At 41.9% G+C, this 23069-nt stretch overlaps 1 protein-coding gene across 3 annotated transcripts; it reads right to left on the bottom strand.

Annotated features, from left to right (window-relative positions):
• Positions 1-790: 790 nt before the first annotated feature.
• SRPX (sushi repeat containing protein X-linked) lies at positions 791-22416 on the bottom strand. Of its 3 annotated transcripts, XM_058043918.1 has the most exons (10): positions 22324-22416; positions 19783-19842; positions 14030-14221; positions 13249-13425; positions 8613-8739; positions 6758-6879; positions 5949-6128; positions 5256-5389; positions 3820-3941; positions 791-1822 (listed from the first exon to the last, which is right to left on the bottom strand). In XM_058043918.1, the coding sequence occupies exons 1-10, from the start codon at positions 22391-22393 to the stop codon at positions 1642-1644; spliced, it is 1365 nt and encodes a 454-aa protein (XP_057899901.1). In that variant the 5' UTR covers positions 22394-22416; the 3' UTR covers positions 791-1641. The 3 variants fall into 3 exon arrangements, with proteins under 3 accessions (XP_057899901.1, XP_057899907.1, XP_057899914.1); XM_058043924.1 differs by lacking the exon at positions 19783-19842; XM_058043931.1 differs by lacking the exons at positions 19783-19842; positions 22324-22416 and adding an exon at positions 19579-19759.
• Positions 22417-23069: the final 653 nt, after the last annotated feature.

Consider the following 23069-nt stretch of genomic DNA (forward strand, 5'->3'; position numbering starts at 1 on the left):
CACAGATGCTGGGTGCTAGCTCAGACAGTTAAATTGTGTATCATACCCTGTGAACAGGCATCCAAACTGTAATTCCCACTTTTCACTCCTCTGACCCTTGTACTCTTCATGCATGATGTGTATTCTTTGCTGTGGATTATTGAGACTCTGGGCTGAAATAAAACAAAAGAAAATTTTTCCCTGTTCTGACTGCCTCCTGATATTTTTTTTTATTAAACAGGGAACTTTTTTTGTTAATTTCAAAGTGATGACTTGCAAACAAGTATTTTCACAGCTCTGGAAGTGACAAATCCTTGATAATGTTTCCCTGGAGTAAGTTTCCCTGCCATCAAAACAACAGCCTGGTCTGTCTCCAAGGTGCAGGGGGGAGAAAAAAGTCTGCTACTCCAAGACTGCTGGCCATTAAAAGCCGCAAGCAGAAGTGCAGCAGGTAAGAACATATGTTCCCATTAAGAATTGCAGTACATGGGCCGTAGTAATTACTGTCCATCCTCTACACTGATCACTGCTCCTTCATCATATTCCCTGTGGCAATGACTTCCATGCTCCTGCTATCACCAATTTTGTCCCTGCTGCTGCTGAAAATCAATGCTTGTGTTCCCTCTGGCTCATGCTTTTTGTCTGTGATTGACACTTTTTTTTAGTGGAACTAAAAGGCACCAGTGGGTTCCTTATACACTTTCAATGTGAGGCTAATGTCTTTTATAATGGTTTGCAGAAAGATATTTTGAACCAAATTCTGTATCAGTCGACCAACTTTAACCCCCAAGTGGAATTTTAGACAACTATCTGTTTGCAAAACAATATTTTATTAATAAAAAGAATTATAAACAGTAAGAAAGAAACCCCAATTTTACACTGAATGAAAAATCCAAAATAAACTCTCAGAAACGTGCCTCAGTTCTTTACTCTCTGTACAAGAAGTTCCATTAGGCAATAAATTCTACATCCACATTCATCCAGTTGTGGGGTCCCCAGCAGGAGGAAGGACATCAACCAGTCAGAGCAAGTCCAGAGAAGGCCACCAAGGTGATCAGAGGGACAGAGCACCTCTCCTGTGAGGAAAGGCTGAGAAAATGGGATTGTTCAGCCTGGAAAAGAGAAGGCTCAGGGGTGATTTAATTGTGGCCTTCCAGTCCCTGAACAGAGCCAACAGGAAAGACGGAGAGGGATTTTTTACAAGAATCTGGAGTGACAGACAAGGGGGAATGGCTTGAACTTGTAAGAGAACAGGTTCAGGTTATATATTAGGGGAAAATTCTTCACTGTGCAGGTGGTGAGGCACTGCCACAGGCTGCCCAGAGAAGCTGTGGCTGCCCCATCCCTGCAAGTGTTCAAGGCCAGGTTGGATGGGGCTCTGAGCAACCTGATCTAGTGCAACAAGTCCCTGTCCATGGCAGCAGGGCTGGAGCTCAATGAGATTTAAAGTCACTTCCAACCCAGGCCATTCTATGATCTAAAGATGACTGAAAGTACAAAAGAGCACCCTTCTATGCAGAACAGCTGCATGGCTGGCCAGATTTACCAAGACACAGAAAATCACATCAGTGATTAAAAGCCATGCTTTGTGTAGCACCAAGGAGAGAATTCTGTGGATCAAAAAAAAAATTCACCGACAACTGCAGGCCCTGAAATGCTGAATTAGGGACATGAGTGACCAATTTCTGCTTGCAGTTTCATCTCATCTTTCCTCAAGGGGAACTTGTCAATAAGGGCAAAGAGCTCAGCTGGGGTTGCTGGGAAGGGGTAGCGCTCCTTGTCCATGCCGTGCTTGTCCATCACCACAATGTTGAAACTGAAATGGGGGATCCTCAGCAGCAGCCTGCAAAGCAAGGAACTGGTTTTGTTAAAGGGCAGCACCAGGCTCTTCAGCCTGAGCAGGGGAAGGTGGGCATGGTCACAGGGGCTACACAGAGTGTAGGTTTGGTTTCAGCATTAACTAAGAGCCAGCTAAAGAGCAGGTGCCTGCACGTGTCAAAGTGACTGCACCCAGCTCTGTTCTCTGCCAGTATCCACTGCTGTTACAGGAATGGAACAAGGTTAGACAAAAAGTAAGACTATTTCCTTTATTGGCTTCCACTTCTTGGTTTTGCTTGGTATCAAAAGTCACAGTAAGAAAAATCAGGACAAAATTATTGGAGTCTGCTTTCACTGCTTCCTAATAACAATCATCTGTGACTCTAATTTTAGAGGAACAAAAGCCACTGCTAATAATGGAGGAGTCTTTCCAAAGTGGTGGAAGTGGTCATTTAAACTCCTCTAGTAGCAAAAGCTACATAAGTAACAAAAGTTTATCTGTAGTGCTCTTTTCATCTTTTGCTTGAAGGAGTCATGAACTAGAAGATGCCTGGATATGCAGTCAGTCAACATCATTAGTGTGGGGTAAATAAATTCAGACAGCCATGAGAGAATGAGAGAAAGCTGCCATGAAGAAGAATCTGGGGGGATTTTTGCAAAGGTGTGAAGCACCAAAATTGGCCTTCCTTAGCCTCCTAACAAGTTTGAGGGCTCTAGGCATAGTCTTGTTGCAATCAGGGAGCTTGGCCATTAAATTCAAACTAAAATAAACGTTAAAGCTAAGCAATAGTGAAAGAAAACTACATTCATCTTGTGCCATATATTACCTAAGAAAAAATACTTCTAAAAATTGAAATGCTAAATTTCTGTGCTTTCCAAAGTTTAACTGGGGCACTTGTGCTCATTAGCTTACTGAAATGTCAATTCTGGACAACACCTTTATTCTTAAGAGTGCATTTCATATTGATTTGAGCACCTTGCAGAACTAGAAAGCTGTAATTCACACACTAAGCAACAACAAAGAAAAAACTTTCACTGAGTGCAGGGCAGGTCATACTATAGCAATTTATGAAATGTAGCTTCATTAAAGGTTGCAAGAGACTAGGGAATGAGATGTTAAGAGAGCTCATTATTTTCTACAGAGCCACAAGAAAACCATTTCAACTTTAGTAAAAGTATCTTCATTTTAAAAAAGAGTGCTTTTGTGCTCTCCTTTTTCTTTTATTGAGAACAGTTTTTTTAAAATATTTTTTAAAAATCCCCTCTCTGCTGTGTCAGCAATTTTCATTGTCTCCAATTAAAATTTACCCCCTTTCCTCAGGCATGTCATAGATCATGTTGCTTAAAATGCTTCTTGACATTTTTCTAAGCAACTCCTTCTTTTCCTGCCAATGCAGCCTTCACTTTTGGCTTTTTTTCCTCTTCCAGTCCTTAGGAAATGCTGGCATTTGAAGTGTTTCTTTCAAGTGAAAGCCAATCCTCTGCCAGTCTAAACCCAAGTCAAAACAGTTCAGGCACCTCAGTAGAACTGCTGATGCTGCAGTCAGGCTGGGGAGGTTGAGATAATTTCCTCTTTGAAATACTGCCCATCTTATTCCTACATATGGGACTTGAAAGAGTTTCCCCTTTAGCCTGGCCACAACCACCAGTAGCCCTGGAGTAGGGGATGAGCTGTCTCTGTCATTTGGGACTGTCCTTGCAAAGGAGCAACTCCAACACAAATACAGACAGACTCTGAAGTGTTTTCAGTGGCAGCACCCAAAAATACAGACTTATAGGCCTATGAATACAGTCATACTAAATATATAATTAAATAAATTTGTTATTGTGTTTTAATTTGCTGTAGCTATTACATAGCCAGCAAATTAATCCCCAAGTGTGCTCACCAGTACCTACTTTGCAGTGTCTAGCTGTGTACATTAGAGTAGAACACGTGGCATTTGGAAAATAAGTTGCAGGGATAAAAAGCAATGCAACTTGCAGGGTAAGGTGCAAACACACAGCAGTGGGAGTTTCCTTTACCTGAGCTGCAGGGTAAGTGATGGGGGCAGCAGCTTCACTCCTATTCTTCCTATCAGTTTTGGGAAGACACCCACCAGCTCCACCACGGTGACGTGTCGCAGGTCCAACCCACACTGTGCTGGCTGCAGGGGTTCAGAGGAGAGAGAGGGGAGGGTTGGTTATCCCTGAGACAACAGGGGGATGCTCTGAGTGTGCAGCAAGGGTTCACAGAGTCCCCTCTGCTTAAGTCAAATGATTTAAACTGATTTGAGAGCATGTTTTGCAAACACTCAAATTCTCACAGCAAAGAACTGGAGCTTCGTGACTCCAGGGGAGGTTAAGTAACAGATTCTCAGATACTCTAAGAAAACCAACACAGAGGGACCACCTAGGAGAAATATCAACTTGTCTCTGTAGTTATATGAGAAGATGCCAGGATGCCAAGCATTGTACCAATAACCTAACTTGGCAATCAAAGCAAATTATGTGAAACAGAAGTTGACTGTAGAAAGTTTTCTTCCCTGCCAACTCATTTGCCTGCCGCCAATAAGTGGAAATGTACTATAGCCATTAAATTCAGTTTGATCAATATACTGAATTTTCTTGCCAAGTTTATCTAATAGGGAAAAGGAGCTGAAAGGAGCTGCTTTTGGGTTGTTTCTTTTTTTTTCCTTAAATACAAGTATAATTTAAGACAGCAGTAAAAATCATCATCACAGTCATATCTCAATGATTATTTATACTGCATTTTGTTACAATTTGTGAGAAGAAAAAGCAAGATAGGAACACTTGTAGCTGTGAAAGAATACAGGACTGGTTCTTTCCCTGAGGACACAGATACACTTTTAGATCTAGCCCTCAGACTAGCAAAAAGCTAACAAAGGCATCACACTTACAACACATAAGGAAAATTACCAGGTGTTTTGGGGTTTTTTGAACAAAACACCCCAATGTTATCTCCAGCACTCTGGATGATTTCTGTGCTGCGTCTCTGATCCTTTGTTTGCTGGTGCACTTTTTATTTCTGAAGCTATTCACATTTCCTTACATTGTAGTTGCAAATTCTGGGGGCCTGGTCTGCATGAGCTGCTTAAGAGCTGGGGGGTTGGGTTTGTGGTTTTTTTTAAAACTTCTTTAGCAGCTGAGATAGGGAATTATTATTGAGCATGAGTTAAATTTATTTGGGGAGAATGGAAGGGCCAGAACTGCCTGGGATTCAGTGACTGGTCAGAGGCAGCACAATCCAGAATGGGGCTGAGTTAAAGACTGGGGGGATATTTCAACTCAAACCCCTGTGAAAAGGATTAATCTGGAACCATGACTGCTTGAGCCAGATCTTTCAGTGGCTACAATATAAAAGCTGAAGTTTTTGGATTTATGTAAAACAGTGGAGCTTGTTCTCTTGTGTCTTTCTTTAAAAAAAAAATAGTTGCATATTCCTCTTAAATGTGTTTTACCTGCAGCATCCCCAGCTGCATCCTGTAGAAGAAGTTAGCAGCAGTAGGAGTTGAAATAATCAGCAGTCTCCGCTTCTCATAAAATTGATCCAGAAGTGCAGCTGCAGTCCTCACATTCACATTAATATTCATGGCTGGAATAAAATTAAAACAAAAGTTAGGAAGCACACTGAAAACAGGTCAATTTCTAGAGGCAGAGTTCAACAGCAGAAACACAAGAACAAGAATCAATAATAAAGAAGACATGAGTAAAATGCTGGCCTCATTGAAGCCAACAATTTTACTGTAGACTGTTCTAGCTTGCACAGTGGATTGACTCCAGAATGTGACATTTTGTAGCTAAAACAAACTCTAGGAAAGGGCAGTCAAAGGTGGCAAAGGCTCCAGCTGTTAAGTGCAAACTGACAAAGAAGACAAAAACGATGCTAAGTTTTCTACCTCTAAGACACTGCAGCTGTATTTGATCCCACACCCCCTTCCCAAATTATCATTGCCCTAAGTTTCCTACCTCTAAGACACTGCAGCTGTATTTCACCCCACAGCACCTTCCCAAATTCTCATTGCCCTAAGTTTCTTTCCTCTGGGACACAGCAGCTCTATTCCACCCCACACCCACCCTCTTCCCAAATTCTCACTGCCCTCAGCACCCCTGTGCTGGATTCCTCCTGGCAGAGTGGTGAAATACTCACGTACGTGCACAGGTTGGCTCCACTCCTGACCACCCCAAGTTGTACTGGCAGACTCGAGCTGGGCTGCCTTGCAGCTCGTAGCCACCAATGCAGGAGAACTCACAGGTAGCACCATAGTTATTGCCATCACCTGAGCACTTGATGTAGCCATTATCTGGGGCATTCAACTTCACACAGCGCCTGACTTTGAGCAAGAGAAAAAACAAAACAAAATGAAAGACACAGCATGAATCACCATTTGTTACTGAGGCAGTACAGGTCAGTGGAATACCAGTACCAAAGACATTTTCTGTTTGCTTTCTGTGTTATTAGTCATGCACTTAAAAACCCCAAACAACCAACCTGAACTCCCCCATCCCTCAACTCTAATGTGAAATGAAACAGATGTGTAGGTGTATGCATGGGACAAAAGGTCATGGAGCACAAAGGGCTGAAGCTGAAAACCATAGGTCACCTCTGTATATTCAACTCCAGAGGTTAACATCTGGGCCTGTGAAAGGGCAGCCCTGCCAGCCCTTCACCTCTTTGTTTCAGCAGCTCACAGGGCTGTGTAGCAGGAGAAGCTGGAATGAGGGAAGGGATGTGGAGCTGGAGGCAGGGCTGAGCAAACCAGCTCTTCCTGGATGTGCAGCAATGCTGCAGAGCTGGCCCCCAGGGTCTTCAGCAAGACTCTGTTCTCCCTTTCAGCATCATCACAGGAGTTTATATACACAGACAAATGCAGATAAATACAGAAATGAGGACATTTTCAAATTGCCTGCTAAGCCAGGCGCAAATCAGTGTCTGTATTTACAGGTAAAACATCATCCTTACCTCTGACTTTAACAAGAAATTTGCAGGTGCCTTTGTTTCCAGCTCTGTCATACACAGTATATTGGATTTTGTGGTCACCTTCTGGAAAATGTGACCCTGGTGGCAGGCCTTTCAAAATAACACTAAACCAAGAGATAAAACAGGACAGACACTCATAAATTCACCAGCATTTATTTACTCACAATGCTGTAAAAGCCTGGAAGAGGGATGTTTGTGGCATGATAGGATTTTCTGGCTGCCTGCAGGACAGAAGACTTGAGAGTAGGCAAAGGAAGAAGCTGGGCAGCAGCAACCAGAGTATTTAAATTTGCTACCTACAGCCCACCCTGTTGAGACAAGGGTGTTGGAGTGGGCAGGGTCTGCTCCCTTCCTATAAAACAAACCAGTGTAGCCAAGACCATCATGCTCAGAGGAGCTCAAGCTTCCTTCTCCTTACACAAGAAAAAGTCAACACTAAAAAAGAAAACTTCCAGCCTCTTACAGGGGATGTATTCCCATCTGGCTGCTCTGAACTGCTCCAGTGATTGTCATTTGTGAGTGTTAATATCAGAAATGGAACAGAAAGTGAGATTCAGTGTCACAGCAGAAGGGTGTGGTGACCCACAGCAGCATTTTCACCTGGAATTTGCCCCTGTCTTACAAACAAGGTGGGAGAATTATGTGTAAAACATAATCTCAGTATTGAAGCAGAGAGCATGTAACCAAAGAGGTTTCCATGTAATGGAAAAGCTTTTGTACTCCTGAAACTGTGTATTTAAGAAAAGTACTGCATACTGTATAAAACAGCAGAGCTTAGCAATATTTTATAAAATAGAGATATGATTTGTGGAAAAGCTTCCACTGAACTAAGGGCTTGGCTCTTCTGAGCTGACAACAGTCACTTGTATGACAGAGTCTACATGGGATACTCCCCATTTTTTTGCCTATCAGACACTCCTCTGTCAAAAAGATTTAGAAATGTCTTCATTCTGACATTTTTGAAGTTTTTACTTTACCAGGTGTAGTTTTTGATGTTGTTAACTGTCACCAAGTTGTTACATCAGACCTCAATGCCAATTAATTTTTAATTATGTAATGAATTCTTCTTTATAAAAATATTAAGTTATAGCAATAAAAGGGTAATATCATTGTCTTTCATTAGTTTTTTGTATTCATATGAAACTGTAAACATCTTCAAGCTTAACAACTCTGAGCTTTTAAGCTTAACCAATCCACTAATGTAATGATGTAACCTGCTTACTGAAAGAAACAATTTTCCATGCTCCCACCATTACAGTAATCCAGATAGACTAACCTAAATCCTGCATGATAAAAATGGGAAAATCAGAGACAGTAGTAGAAGGTGAGAAGGGTGAGAAGTATACCCTGTTCTTCTGGAAAATGGGACTGTGAAACCATAGAAAGTGACAAAGAGTTTTTGAACTATAATTTCTAAATCCAATATTTAAATCCATCAAGGTTCCAAACAAGAAATGTAACTTTAAAGGTAACTGCAGAATCCTGGGACATCAGCAGCCGGCACTACCTTAGGAAGAAACCTAAAGAAGATTGCAGATTTTATTTTGTGACACACCTTGGTTTTTTTTAAGACAGTCAAACTTACCTCTTCTGTTACCTGCAATGCACTACTCTGTTTTCATTGTTATGTACAAAAGCAAGAAAAGTTGTTAATTATGAGACCCGCAAAGAGACTCTGCAAAACACCTCCAAACACGCAACTCTTTATAGAGCAGTGATATGTGACAGCCAGAAAAAAGCACCTTGGATGAATGAAGGGAAAAGGGTACCTGGCCTGCTGAATTGCTAACAGGAGGGTAAGGAGGAGGAAGAGCACAGTGCAGAGCCTTTCACCTACTCGGTGAGGATGCCGTCGGCGGTGTCCCGTCCCTCGGGCGTGTCCCAGAACACGCGCACTGTCAGCTTGTTGGGCTCCGCCGACTTCTCCTTCACGCTCGGGCACTGGATCCTCGGGGGCTCAGTGTCTGTGGAATGAATGTGGCAAAGGGCACTGGAGCATCTGCCAGAGCTCTGCATTTCCTCCACAGCTCCTTCCCTGCTGTCAGCTCAGGACCACCTCCAGCTGGCCTCCTCAGCCCTGGATTCATCACAGCCAAGGTTCATGGAGCCTTCACTTCTCACCTTTTTGTAAGAAGAGCTGGCAGTGATCAGCTCTTTGCAAATGCAGAAAACCCAACTAAAAGTAGTTACTGTAAATTTCTGTACATAGCTCAGTCAAAAAGTCATTTTGGATGGCTTTGAACTCCAAGGAGGGATGTCCAAGGTCACACCCAGGGAGTCTGGATGTTCTGTTTATCTGCATCCTTTTCTTTGTCAATCTGTGCAGAGTTACCAACCTTAGATGAAGATCTGCAAGCCACGACAAATTAAGTAGAATGATAGTGAATTTATCACGAGGTGAAAAAGTAGATTTTGAGGTTTTTTAGAATGAAGATTCAGGGGGCTAGATGGAGGGATCAGGGCATGTCCTGCCTTTCTCCTTCTTCTTGGCCTCCATCTTCTGCTGTGATGTTGGCACTTTTGGATTGGTTTAGAGTAGAAGCTCACTGTGTAATATAGGTGATAGGTACTGGAAAGTAACTGTAAACATTGTACATGTAGTTTTTAGTATAAAGACATAACACCACCCCAAAGGCAGGCAGAGAGCCTGGACTGTCCTGCTGAGTGCACCTCAGCTGGACAGGAGAAGGAATTTTATAGATAAGATACAATAAACAACCTTGAGACCGAGAAATGAAGAGCTCTGACTCCTCCTTCAAGCACCAGGCTGGGAAAAGAGACTTTAACATTTCTCAGGGTCACTCTGACAAGCTAGAGACCCCAACATGCAGTAGTTGATGTGATTAGGAGCATTTTTAAAGCACACTGAACATCAATATATCTTTGCATGGTAACTTTGCATGTTACTCTTAACATGCTGGTTATTTTTCCTGCAGTAATGGCAAAATGAGAAACAGAAGACTGGCACAATTACCATTTTTGTGGAGAATCAATGCTGCATTTGATTTTTTCCAAGTAACTCTTATGATAATGTCTTACATCAGTAGTCAGCACTACTAGGACAAGCATCCCATCAATACAGGCTCAGGATGTGACAAAAGGATGACTTAGCCTGGTGACAGCCATTTACCACAACCTCTGTTATACAAACTGCAGGAAAAGGCAATCTTTCCAGAAGAAAAGACTGGGACATTTTTCAATCTTCCAGAGGAAAATATCTATTTCAATACATGTTACAGTGCATTAAAGATATAATGGAAATATTATTCAAGTGAGTATTGGCATTTTTAGATAACTAATAACTAAAACCAGCCATACAATGATTTTTCTTTTAATCAAAATTATTTCAGCAACATGAGGGATATCCTTCCTCTTACAGGGTGGGGGCAGGAGACAGTCTGCTTTGTTAGGACAGAATACTCACTAACTATAAGGACTTCTGTACATCACTGCTAAAACATATCTAATTTTTAAAAAATACACCTTTTTTTTCTTCCTTTTAATGAATACATGTTTGACAACTGAAAGGCCTTATGCCTCTCCTACACGGACCTTCACTGCTGTACTGCAAAGCCCACATAATTTAGGGCAAGAATGCTACCCAGTCCAACTGCAGTATAAAAGGGTAGAGGAAAGGCCCTTGTTTTCAAGAGCACTTCAAGTTCAGGTCTCAAGTAATTTTAGCCATACTCAATGCCAAAAGCTGTGGAATCCCCAGGACACTTCCATGACATGAAGTTTACCAGCCCATGCCTCTGATCACAAGTAGCATCCCTACTGTGCACAGTGCAACTCACTGTATATCAAAGTTAAGAAATCAAGCAGCCTTTTGCCTTTCTATTTCATTGCTCTCATCAGTTTCACTCCTCAGCTCTTCAGCCAGTCCTCTCCTGGCCACTGTGTAGGCTGCAGCTCTGTAACTTCTGCATTACACTAAGGAACAAGTCTTCAACTGCAAATGTCATTGTACTGTTAGAATTATGCCTGGCCACAATTATGTCTGTGATGTCTGGTCACAAAAAAATCTCTGTCCTACCTATCAGGAGGTCAAAACATAACCTTATTAAACAGTCTGCTAACAGCAGATCTCAGTATTTGCATACAGGAGCTGTGTGCACACAAGATTTGAAGGGATCTTCTCCAAACTATGGAGCATTACCACAACTTAAATCTTAGTGTTACTTCTACTGGGTTACTTGGGACTTGTAATCCTATGCAACAACTGGGACTGGAAACCCTGTGCAACAACTACTCTGCATTTTTGGAATAAAAAAGAAGAGTTAGTGCTAACTTAGCCTCTTTTCTTTACTGCTTAAAGTACTTGCTTACTTTACTCTGCAAGACAGGATCCTTTGTAATAAGCTCACCATCTCTGCACACAGATGAGCTTCTGAAAGTGCCAGGAAATACAGGACAACATTTTATCATTTCCAAATGTAAAAGGTTTGTTTTTCTTCCTCTGCCCACACCAATGAGAAGGACAAAGCTTGTTTTTACAACCAAAAACAAGAGACAGCACAAACAGTCTAGACACAAGCAGCTCATTTCTACATTTGTACAACACCAAATCACAGGAAACCTGAAAAATACTTTATGAACATCAGGCCACAGTGGAGAGGCTCCAAAGCCATTTGCCAACCTAGACTAAGCCACAGGCATTCTGAGGAAAACCAAATTATCATAGACACAAGACACTAAGCACAAACACTTTACCACCCACATGCTTTAAATTACTGGCAGTCATTTCAGATGGCCAAAGAAATAGTTTCCTTTGTGAGTGGCTGCTGAAGCATTTATCAGAGGCTTCCCAGAAACAGGAGCAGCAGGCTGAGACTTCACTATGTGCTGAAATTTCATTAGTAGTCAGAAAAGTTAAATCTCAATATTTGATTATCTCTCTACTGATTTATGTATATGGAAATACTTCTTCCAGCTGAGGTTCCCAGGAGACCACTGGCTATGTAATGAAAATTGCTGTCATAACTGGAGTGACCTAGGCTGAAATTTAAATTAGCTCACTGCAACCATGCTGGTAACTACAATCCATTCACATTCTCTGCATATATTTGAAGACTGTGATCCCAGGGAAGAAAAGCAGTTCAGACAATGGGTTGTTGTGGGGGTCCCAGATGTTGGTTTCTCTGGGTTTGGATTGAAGGCACTTTAGACTGTAGTTCATGTTCAGAATCAGGTGTTTATTATTTCTTATCAGTAAAGCAGTCTCACTGCTGTGAGTTTGGCAGCTTGTCATTAGAAGGCACAAATGGCCAACAATCTCTTGTTACAAGGTCTTTTAAGACTAAACTATCCAATTAAGAACTGACACCTGAATTATTTTCCCTTTTAACCCAATCACTGATCCCAAAGAGCTGCAATGAGGACTTATCTGCCCAATTACAAAATGCCACCCAAACCCATGAAGGAGGAGGAAGAAGAAGCATGAAGAAGAAACCCAGGACAATACGCTGTGCCCTCCATCTTCCAATCCACAACATACTAAAAATCCCAAAACCTAAATTTCTCATCAAATGATACACCTACACTACTCTCTATAATCTATTTCACACTTTTGTGGATTCCAGTCTATCTTGAAGTTTAGGAAACTTTCTCCATGAATGAGAGTCAAAGTCAGTGCTCCCCTGGGGGTCAGGGCACCCCAGAGCAGACAGAGAAATATTCCTGGTGCTCTGGGTTTCCACAGGTTTATTCTCAAACCTGTTTTCAATCATTAAGCAGAAGAGAGTGTGACAGATTCCAGCACAGAGAACATGCTGGAAGAGCAGCACAGTAAGCACAGTCTATGAAGAAGTCACTCAGGAATCACCAAAGGCTATTACAAGCATTGTGAAGTGCTGGCCATTTACACCAGACTCATCTCTATTAAAGTGCCAATGCTGGGCTACTCGCTTTGGACTGAAAGTACTGAGTGACAGAACCTTGCACCCTTGGAAAACTGCTCTCTGCTTCCTTAAGAAGGACAGGATCGGTGCAATTTTGCCCGCTGGGTGGGAAGAATGATGCATCTCCATGATATCAGAGGGCTAATTAATTACTTTATCTATAGATATAGAATAATATAGAATACTATATTATTCTATATTATATTAGATCTAAACTGAAACTGAACAATAAGTCAACTGAACAAAAATCTCATGACTGTCTCCTGACCAACCATCAGGACACAGCTTGCAGATTGGTCAAGAAAACAAAACACTCACACCAGAATCCAATTACCAAATCCCTTCAGGTAAACAATCTTCCATAATGCATTCCACTTGTGCACAAACACGGGCCAGGCAAATGAGACAAGAATTGTTTTGATCATTCTCTTCTCTGCCTCTCTCAGGTTCAGAGAACGTGAATCCCACAGGACAGTAGCTTTTTCTCCCCATGAACTGGATCCAAAAGGCCTTTTGGAGTTGATGTGTGCAGGTCCCTTGGGATGACACCCCACACCCCAACAGGTCACTCACCCACACAGGCTGCCGGGCGGCCGCTCCAGGCCTTGCTGTCCATGCAGGTGACGATGCGGTCCCCCTTGAGCTGGTACCCTGGGGAGCAGTAGTACTCACACCTCGAGCCAAAGTAGGCACCATCCAAACACTTGAAGCCCCCGTTGGTTGGCATGGACAAGGCAGGGCAACGCTTTTCTGGAAAAGGAAACAGAGACTTCTGGAAACTTGTTACCCTCCCTCCCTTGTTACCCTCCCGTTGAAACTCGTTACAATGGGATACTACACAAAAATAAAGGCACAGCTGGCAAACAAGTGGGAGGAAGTCTTGTTCCATGTGAGGTTTTTTTACACTGTTCTCATTAGCTGCATTTCAAATTTAACTCTGATACAATATTTAATGAGAAAAGGGATGACAAGTACCTATTCCTCTCTTCTCAGAAAATGTTTTACTTTAAGAGTCCATTTAGATACCTAGTACAAACTGTGTCAACTTAGAAAGTCTAAGATGGGCAATATTTTAAAAGAGCTTTATGGCTCTGTCATAAAACTTCCCACAAATCAAAATCTCACATTGATAAAATATTCCCTATCTGCCATGAGTGTTTGTACCACTGAGACGCTTATCATGTCATGCACCCCTGTGAGACCCCCAACAACAAACGAATCTACATATCTAAGCATTCTGCCAAATAAACCAATAAAAATAAACGAATCCAAAGATCAGTTTCAATGGCAAATAAGAATTTATTGTCTGAGCTGGGGCACAAGTCACACACACACAGATTTTGCAACCACTTACGTTTGCAGAGCACTTTCCCAGACCAGCGTTTGCTCGACTGACAAACCAGCTGGTGAGGGCCATGCAGCTCGTAGCCCTTCTGACAGCGAATATCACATCTTGTGCCCAACACATTCTTGTAATATTCCCCTTGAGGTGTCCTGCAGTTTGCATAACCATGTTTCACTTTAATGGGCGAGCACCACGGTGTTTCTGACACAGAGAAGAAAAATGTAAAAGTTCATAGCAATTAGAGAAATGTAGAAGTTCAGACACAAATATAAAATCACTTTCCTTAACCAAGGTCACAGAGAAGAAAAGGAAAAAATTTAAAAAGCCATCAATCTTTAAATTGGAGAACACTGCAGAGGTGCACTTATACATGAGGAGGTCAGCCCTTTAAAGAATGAAAGCTCTTTTTTTATGACAAACATTAAAGATTGTAGCCATTATATTGGAGGGGTTGTGAGGGCAGGTGGGGTTTTACTATGCTTTTTGTCCACGGAATAAGTGTGCCACCATGTGGGCAGTTTGATGACAACTGGGTCGTTTTCCCCTCTTGTTTTTAACGAGACACATTCAACTTTGTTAGATCGTTTGCTCTTTGATAGAAGTTTGCACTAGGAACACCCTGATCAAGCTGCAGCTGTCAGCTTTCAACCTTTAGCTTAGTGCTCATTAAAAAAAATTTAAGTTCTGTTTCCAAATAATCTGCCTTGCAAAACTCAGTGATGGTTGAAGCCTTCTCACAGTTAGCAGATACCACTTACATAAATCATATTGCCAACATGTCACATTGAACCTGCTCCAAATGAACCTTTATTAACTGGCCAGGCCTATGCTGTAAAATATTCAGGATATGGGTACCCCCACCTTGTGAGGATTTGCCACCACATGTAGTGCTGGTGAGAAGAATATCAAGTAGAGATTTCCCTTCCCAGCCAAAGTTTCAAATTCTTTGTTTAGCTTTGACAAGAGGGTGCACCAAGAAAATGGGCAGCACTGCAACAGAAGTTTCCTACACAAGAGTGACTAAGCCTGCCCCTTTCTCAGATCCAAGATTTGAAAAGCATGTCTTGGGAGAGGAGAGAGGGAGGGACTGCAAAGCGAAAAGGAAAAATGACAAATGCTGAAATCCTGTGTGACATGAGAGAGGGGCATGAAAAAACATTGGAATTTTGCAAGGAAGGTGAAAAAAAAACCCTGAACAAACAAAACACAGGATTTTTAGCCTTCATACTTACAGTCACAAACAGTATTAAAAAAAAAATTCTAGATCACGTTTGGCAGATGTTCACTGCTAGCTCAATTCCCACAGTTATTAATTGCATTTTCCTATACTAGTTGGATCAGCACCATACATAAACAAACAACAATCAATACAGCATTTCTCATACATGGAATATTCATATTCAGTGTGCCACCTCTCTAGGACACATTTACACTTTCCCAACAGAAACTACACTTTACATCTGTATTTTTCAGTGCTGGTCCTGAACAAACACAAATAACATCTGCAGACTAAAATCTGAGACTAATTATCAATCTAGATATGTGCCTAGACCAAGGGCACATTTCCTCTAGACTAGTCCATTTCTGAAGCAGTTGTACTGTGATATGCTTATTTTTGTCTTTCAGCAATACAAGTAAAAAACCCTTTACAAAGATGTGTAGGTGAAATTATTCCCAGTGTCACCAAATACACAGTGGTACTGAGGCACAGGACACAAGCAGGCCAGTACAACAGCACCCCTCAGGTTAAGGGTAAAGTACAGTTCAGCTTTTTGGCTCAGCCACACAATCATCCCAGCTCTGTTTCTTCCCACCTATAAGCCTGTTTTCTGAATGTCAAATGCATCCTCTGCTATTTACCTTACAATTATGCAAAGTGCTGTGGTGGAGAGTGGGTTTTGGCTTGGGGGTTTGATTTTTTTTTAGAACTATTTCCTGTCCATCACCCTGATCTCTATCCCACAGCTCCCACAACACATTTAAGAAATCCCCACATCCACTGCCTTGGGCCATTTTGTTGAGGGGCTGTACCACAGTGGCTCCCATTTTTCGTGCTTGTTGTGCACCAAATGAAAACTGAGACAACAGATGAGGAGTGTGAGCTAATGGGAACAGAAATCAACTGCTGAAAAAATGAGTGACGCCAACACCCAGCTCTGCCTCCTTAACTGCTACCCCAGGGCTGCTGGTGCAGTCTCAGGCACCACCTCTGACCACTCTCTGGGGGAAGCCACACATCTTGGATTCACAGCCTCTGTCTCATTCACCTCCTGGAGAAATCCTCCTGGTCCTGAGCTTTCCCACAATCTCTGCTTCAGTGGTTTCATGCCCAAACTCTCCAGTCTTTTTGTCCCACTTGTTCTTCCCACGCTCTGAGACCTCAAACTTCCACTTATTTACATATCCAGGCTTGGAAGATCTCCTTAAATAAGAACTAGGCCTCAGTTTTCCTGCAGAAGGGCTTAAACCTGACGTTACTAAGACAACACTGTCTGCAAGGGCAGGACTGGGGGATGAAAACTCATTTGGCTGAGCTTTCACCCCAGCCAGTTACGCAATCCTTCAGCAAATCAGTTCAAGACATTTCTGCCTTGGGTTTTCCACATGTATAAACTCCAACTGTATATTGCTGACTTCCTTTATAAAGGGTGTTAAGACAAATATGCTTTGCATATAAGAGGCTAATAAAAAAATAAAGAGGGCAAAGAATCTGTTTCAGGTATTGTAAATTGCCTGACTTTTTCTGTAAATTTTTGTAGTTTTACAAACACACTTGACTTGAGTAAACAGCTACCCACATATTCATATTTTTAAAAGATAACTAACAGGTAAAAGATGCAGTTTAATGCACAAACACAACATTGAAAAGGAAAAAAGCCTTTCCTGTAGTATTACTACAGCTACAGTGGTTTCCAGAAACAAAACAAGCTCCTACAAAGAAGCAAAATGCATCTTACATTGGACCAAATGATTCTGCCAGAAAGAAAAACAAAAGCAAACATTCTTTTTGGATGCAAATAACTTGAAGAGCTTAGGAGGCACATCTGTTTGATTTAAAACATTACAATGCTTACTCTAGAACTGCTTGTGATTAGAAGAAAGTGGGTGAGGCAGGGTTTACAAGCCATTTACAAATATTGGGGGTTAGACCAAGCAATACTGCTGGAAAAACCCCAGCTAACTTGAAAAGCACATCAAACAATACAACAAAGTTTTAGATCAAAGTTTGTTTATTTTTAAGTGAAGGCACATATTGGTTTTCAAAGGCTATGCAGATACATAGAGCATTTGTAGAATATTAGGTTTGTGTGAGGCCCCAAGGGGGTACATAAGCTGTTCCCTGCCTCAAGGCAAGATCATCTGTGTTCCTGAAGGCTTTGGGGATTATAAAAGCTAGAGATTTCCCAGACACCTCTTCTGGAACTTCACCATCTATACCAGGCTCTGTTCACCCAACTGAAATTTGAATTTTTAACTACCAGGACCTATATACTGGTTTCTTGTTTAATAGAAAGTTTGCACCTCAGCATAAAAAAGAACTAAAAAGTCCCTCAGCAATACAATATCCTGAATTTTCACTTCGTAGTGTATCCTGTGTTTGAACCCACTGGAAAACAGGCAGCAAACAGAAATGGCTGAAGCCCAATGTTGCCTTTAGAGATATGGACACTGCCTAATCATTACAGTATCTGAGAAAACACATATGAATGAGGATCACCAGAGCAGTGGCACTGGAGCTGTGATAAACACAGGAACTGCTGTACTCAGGAAGCCTTTCCTCATGAAACGTGATCAGAGATGCCAAGTGGCAGGAAGGAAAGCACTTTCTAGAGCATCATCTCCCCCAGCCCCTTGAACACTAGCCTCAGCTGAGCCCTTCCTTCACAACCAGCACACCAAGTGACCAGCTGTAATGCTGCTTGCTGCTACACCAGCCACCAGAGCTGATGGTTCACCAGCGAGGAAGGGAAAAACTCCTTAAAAATGCCGTAGGCACAGAAAATCTTGGCCATGTTTCTCTGGAAAGCTGAGCAAGTAGTAAAACATCCAGATGAAGACAAAAGGGTTTAGTAGCGGGGTGATTTTCACCCCTCCAAGTAAACTGCAATGTTTTGTTTGCAGATGCCAAAGAGGATGAGTCTGTGTGCTTGCTTGCATATGCGCAGAAAGAAAAATCCAATGCTGCTTGCATATGTGAGCACCAATAACAAAAATCCATTCAATTCCTGTTATTGGTAAGTTTTATTTGCTAAGAAATGGGCCACACCCAAAATGCTGGACTGCACGTCTGAGGAGAAGCTCTGAAGTTTGCTACACAGCCTGTTTTTCCTTGCTTTGTCTTTCTCCATCCCCTATCCCCCCCAAACCAACATAAAGAAGTATGCTAATGAAGAATCAGCCTTTTCTGTTCCAATGCTTTATATTCTTATATTCACACTGTCTGTTCCTCAACATTTGGCAGAAGTGCTTCCCAACTTGGGACAGTTTTTAATGTCTGTGTGAACAAGTCATTATGTTTCACTTACCCTGGTGACATTTTGGCTGACACGAGAATAATCCATTTTGGATCACCATACAAAAGGAATTTACACAGAATCCACATTTTAAATACTTGCCTGCCCTGGCATGAATTGGCATTGATTTATCTTCATGATCTATGAGTTCTTTTTCTATGTGTCTGCAGAGGATCACATGTTAGAAGGCAAAGAAAAAATGGCTTAACCTAAATAAAGCTTTAGAGAATTATTTGTGCACATGTTTGAGAGCAAAATTCTATACTTGAGTATTTTACTGGGAGGAAGATGAGACATTTATGAAAACAGCAACATAGCCACAAAAGCTGTGTCTTCCCTTGGCTGTTCATAAATGTCTGAATTGTTTTATGACTTACCTCTTATATGGCCCATTGATTCTTTGCAGAGAATCAATAATGTACAACAAGACATCAATGACCAGTATTTTTAAGTAATCAAAGTGATGATAACTCTAGTACATCCACAGATTAATTTACTAAAAAGAAACAGTTATCATTTAAGCGACAAATGAAATGCTACATTTCTTTAGTGTCTAGGCTTCTGAGGAATTTTGGCAGAGGAGAGTGATATTAAGACAAAGGCAGACTTTTTAGAAAATTGCCACTGCATATGGAAGATTTACTGGTAGCGGCAAAAAACTCCTCACTCTTGCTGAGTGGCAAAGTCCTCCAGAACGGGGAAGAAAACCTGAATTTGCTTTATAAATATGCACATCCCTTCACTCATCCAGCTACATAATTTGGTTTTGGAATGCACACATGTATTTGTAAAACACATTTCACTTGGCACTTCAGGTAGCAGATTAACCTAAAATGCAAGCAATTCTATGGAAAGAAAAAAGTCATGAAAATCAAGTTCTCTTGCATGTACTTCTATACATTACCATCAGAAAGCCCAGATTTTGAGTCAGCTTATCATTGATGGTTTTGTTAGCATGTATGGATAAGAAAGAGAAGCTCTTCCTGATTTTCATCATTCACAACCTGATCTCCCAGGAGCAAAGGCAATGTAAAAGTTACTTACTCGGGTGCATGAAAGAGCTGGGATCAATATTTGGTCTAATTTCCATTGTTAAAAACAGCAGAAATTAAATCTTGATCTAAATATCCATGAGAAAAAAACATGGAGCTGGATCACCAAGACTGTATAATCCATAGAAAGTAAAAAGAATGAAGCTTTCTGTCAGCAAGCAGTTGATCCTCTTTAGCACACAAGCAAAGCATTCACCTTTGTATCTAGTGAGTGCATAAACATCCTCATCATCTTCAAGGGGTGAATATCCTGATCCTACAATAAAAAAGAAGAGAAAAAAAAAACTGCAGCAAGAAAGGAAATATAAATTAAAAATAAAAGAAAGCTTTGAGAGAAAGACATGCAAGATTAGGATGCAATAATCTATGCAATGTCATCAGCATGGGCTTCTCTGAAGCTCAGAGTCATAGCAGACCTACTTTACAGTGAATTTGGAAGGGGCAAATGGATTTGATAATGAAATAGTAAATTTCTCTTGGTGCTCCTATTGGAATGCTAAGTGGCACGTGCCAAGTCACAGCTGCTCTGTTACAGCAACCATGTAGGTGAAATGCTGAGCAGAGAGAGCAGAGCAGGCACAGGTGAGGGGGCTCGTCAGAGGTTTCACTATAAAGTGGTTCCATAGTGTCAATGGCAGTGAACAGCCATCAGGCCAAACAGCAAAAGCAAAATGTAAATAACTCAAGTGCAACCATCCTTAATGACCTGTAAGATCCCGACACCAAGAACAAGACACTGAGGTACATGACCTGCAAACACAAGTTACACTCAAATCAAAAACACAGTTTGGTATCAAGCATTCTTCTGGCATTTTCAAATAAAGAGACAACAAAGCTCCATTTGTTTTAAAACCCTGTGCAATGGCTGAAAACTTCAAATAAAGGTAGAAGCTGCTTTCTAAAAACCAGAAACCAGCTGGAGCACTACTACTCAAATAAACCATCAATAAAACAAAGCAGTTGGCAAAAAAGCCTTCAAAATTCCTAAACAACACTTATTTAAAGTCAGCAACTTCAGAGCATGAAGCTAATCTAAATTCTAGATAAATCTTTTCTACAAAGAAAGGCTCATACAAATTCCCACTCTGAGATATCCTTTTAAAAACCTTGTAAGCAATGGGCAGGTACTCAGGGGCCACAGGAGCTTCTCACATGGAATCTCCAGCTACAGAATTTGGGGTTATTTCATCACCATTTGCTGACATCTGAGACTATGGTCTGTACAAGCTGCTGCTTAAAATTAGACAAAATTATTTAATTCAGGCACCTCAATAAGCTACTGTTTCCATGTGCAAAGCATGCAACTGTTCAGCAGAAATCAAACCCAAGAGTTTGATTTCTGTCAACATTTGTCTACAGATTCCATTTCTTATTAAAAAAAACCCCAAAATATCTGCCCAGAAAATGGTGAAACTTGGGTTTCTTATTCTACCAGAATCAAGAAAACCCAGCCCATGTATCTGCAGCTGGTCCACGGGAGCACTTCCCCAGCACTGGATCACTGGGAATCCCTCCACCAGTTTGAGCTGGGACCTGAAGAAGTGAATTTCCTCTGAAACTGAGGGACTTGTACACAATGAAGTCTTTCACTTAAAATAATTTCTCTGGATTTTTAATATTTATTGTTGAGGTTCAATTTTGATACCTAAACACTGACATCTGAGAGACTTCTGAACATAAAACCAAACTTTGCACTTTAAATCTGACTGCATAGCAAAAAGAGCAAACTGTGATCCCTGAGGGCTTCAGGAAGACCTTGATATGTAAATGAATACTTTTTTAAGCATCAATTTTTCTGCCAGAAATTGGAATACTCTTAGCTAATTACTCACTTTGAGGGCTATAAACTGTTACCTCAGTGTTATCACCAATAATTCTCCAAATTTTAGTGTGCATTTTAGACTTTAGCATTTAAAATTAGTAAATCTTAGAATTATGTGAGCTCTTATGCATTTGCCTTTCCTTAGACAAGAAACAATTAAGCGCTTCTGACAGTTTTCTAAGAAAAACTGGCCTTAAAGAGTTATTCACTGCTTTTGCCCTGAAACAAGGCTCTCCTGATGGAGCTCAACATCTCCCATTTCCAGCTCATTTTCTACCTCAAAATGAGAAGCCAGTCATATCTTTTTCCTAACAATCAGTGTTTTCTTAATAAACACAACAGGCTTGGCTTAGAGAGCCATGGAAGAGGCGTTGCCAGTTCATCTCCAGTTTCTCAGGCACAATTCAAAGCATTTCTGCCTCACATATACTGAAAACTGGCTACCAAGCCATATAAGGACCATGCTAAAATTATCATAGCTGGTTCCTGCCAAAAATAGGTGCGGGCTTTGTTCTGGCAGATGTCAAGCAAAACACATGAAATAAAACTTTAATTGAAAGATTAATCTATGGATTTACACCATTTTGTTTATGTCAGGAAAAAAAAAAAAAGATTTCTTCATTCACAAAATAAAATTTTGTCTCTATTGCAGAGGTTCACTTGTACAGTTCGATGGCAATATCAGGGCACAAGAACATAGTGCCAAGCCAGGCACTGCATACACATGAACAACACTTCACATGCTATATATAATTCCTTTGTAACAGAGAAAAAGAAGGAAGGAATGTGACACAGAAGAGGCAAAGTTCTGGCACGGGAAACTGCGGTGAAAGCGACGGAAAACGAGAACTCGGTGCTGTCATTTCTATATCAGAATCCAGTGCAGCGACCCCGGCCCCGCCGCCCCTTCCTCACCCGCGTACTCCAGGCTGGCCCGGGCGCCCAGGGCGAGCAGCGCGGCGAGGCACAGCCAGCAGCTCCCCATGCTCCTCACGGCGGCTCTGCCCGGCGCGGGGCTCCGGCAGCAGGAGGAGGAGGAGGAGGAAGAGGAGGAGGAAGAGGAGGAAGAGGAGGAGGAGGAGATGGAGATGATTCTCCGAGCGGCTCCCGCCGGGGCTCCGGTGTCCCTGTGCCGGGTGTTGTCCCCCCCGAGGGGCTCCTGCTGCCCGGTGGCCCCCGGGACTCCCCCTGTGCTGTCCTGGCCCGCAGAGATGTGCGGGATCCCCGCCTGGTCCGTGAGCCGGCCCTGCTGTGCCAGCCCTGCCTCAGCCAGGGCACCGAGGGGCCGGGACTGCGCGCCTGGCCAAGTGACATTCCACAGCATCACAGAATGTACTAGGCTGGAAAAGACATCGTCGAGTGTGACCTGAGACCACCATGTCAACTATAACACGGCACTGAGTGCCACGTCCAGTCGTTCCTTAAATACCTACAGGGAAAGTGACTCCCCCACCTCCCTGGACTGCCCGTTCTGATGTGTCATCACCCTTTCAGTGAAAAAAAATATTTTTCCTAATGCCCCGCCCTGGTGCAGCTTAAATACCACGTACTGTCATCCTATCGCTTGCTGCCTGGTGGAAGAGATCTCGTTTTGTTATGCCTCCTCTCAGGGAGTCCTAGAGAGCGACACTGAGCTCCTTTACTCCAGGCTAACCCAGCTC

This window comes from Melospiza georgiana, chromosome 2 (genome assembly GCF_028018845.1).
Source record: "Melospiza georgiana isolate bMelGeo1 chromosome 2, bMelGeo1.pri, whole genome shotgun sequence".
Classification (NCBI taxonomy): domain Eukaryota; kingdom Metazoa; phylum Chordata; class Aves; order Passeriformes; family Passerellidae; genus Melospiza; species Melospiza georgiana.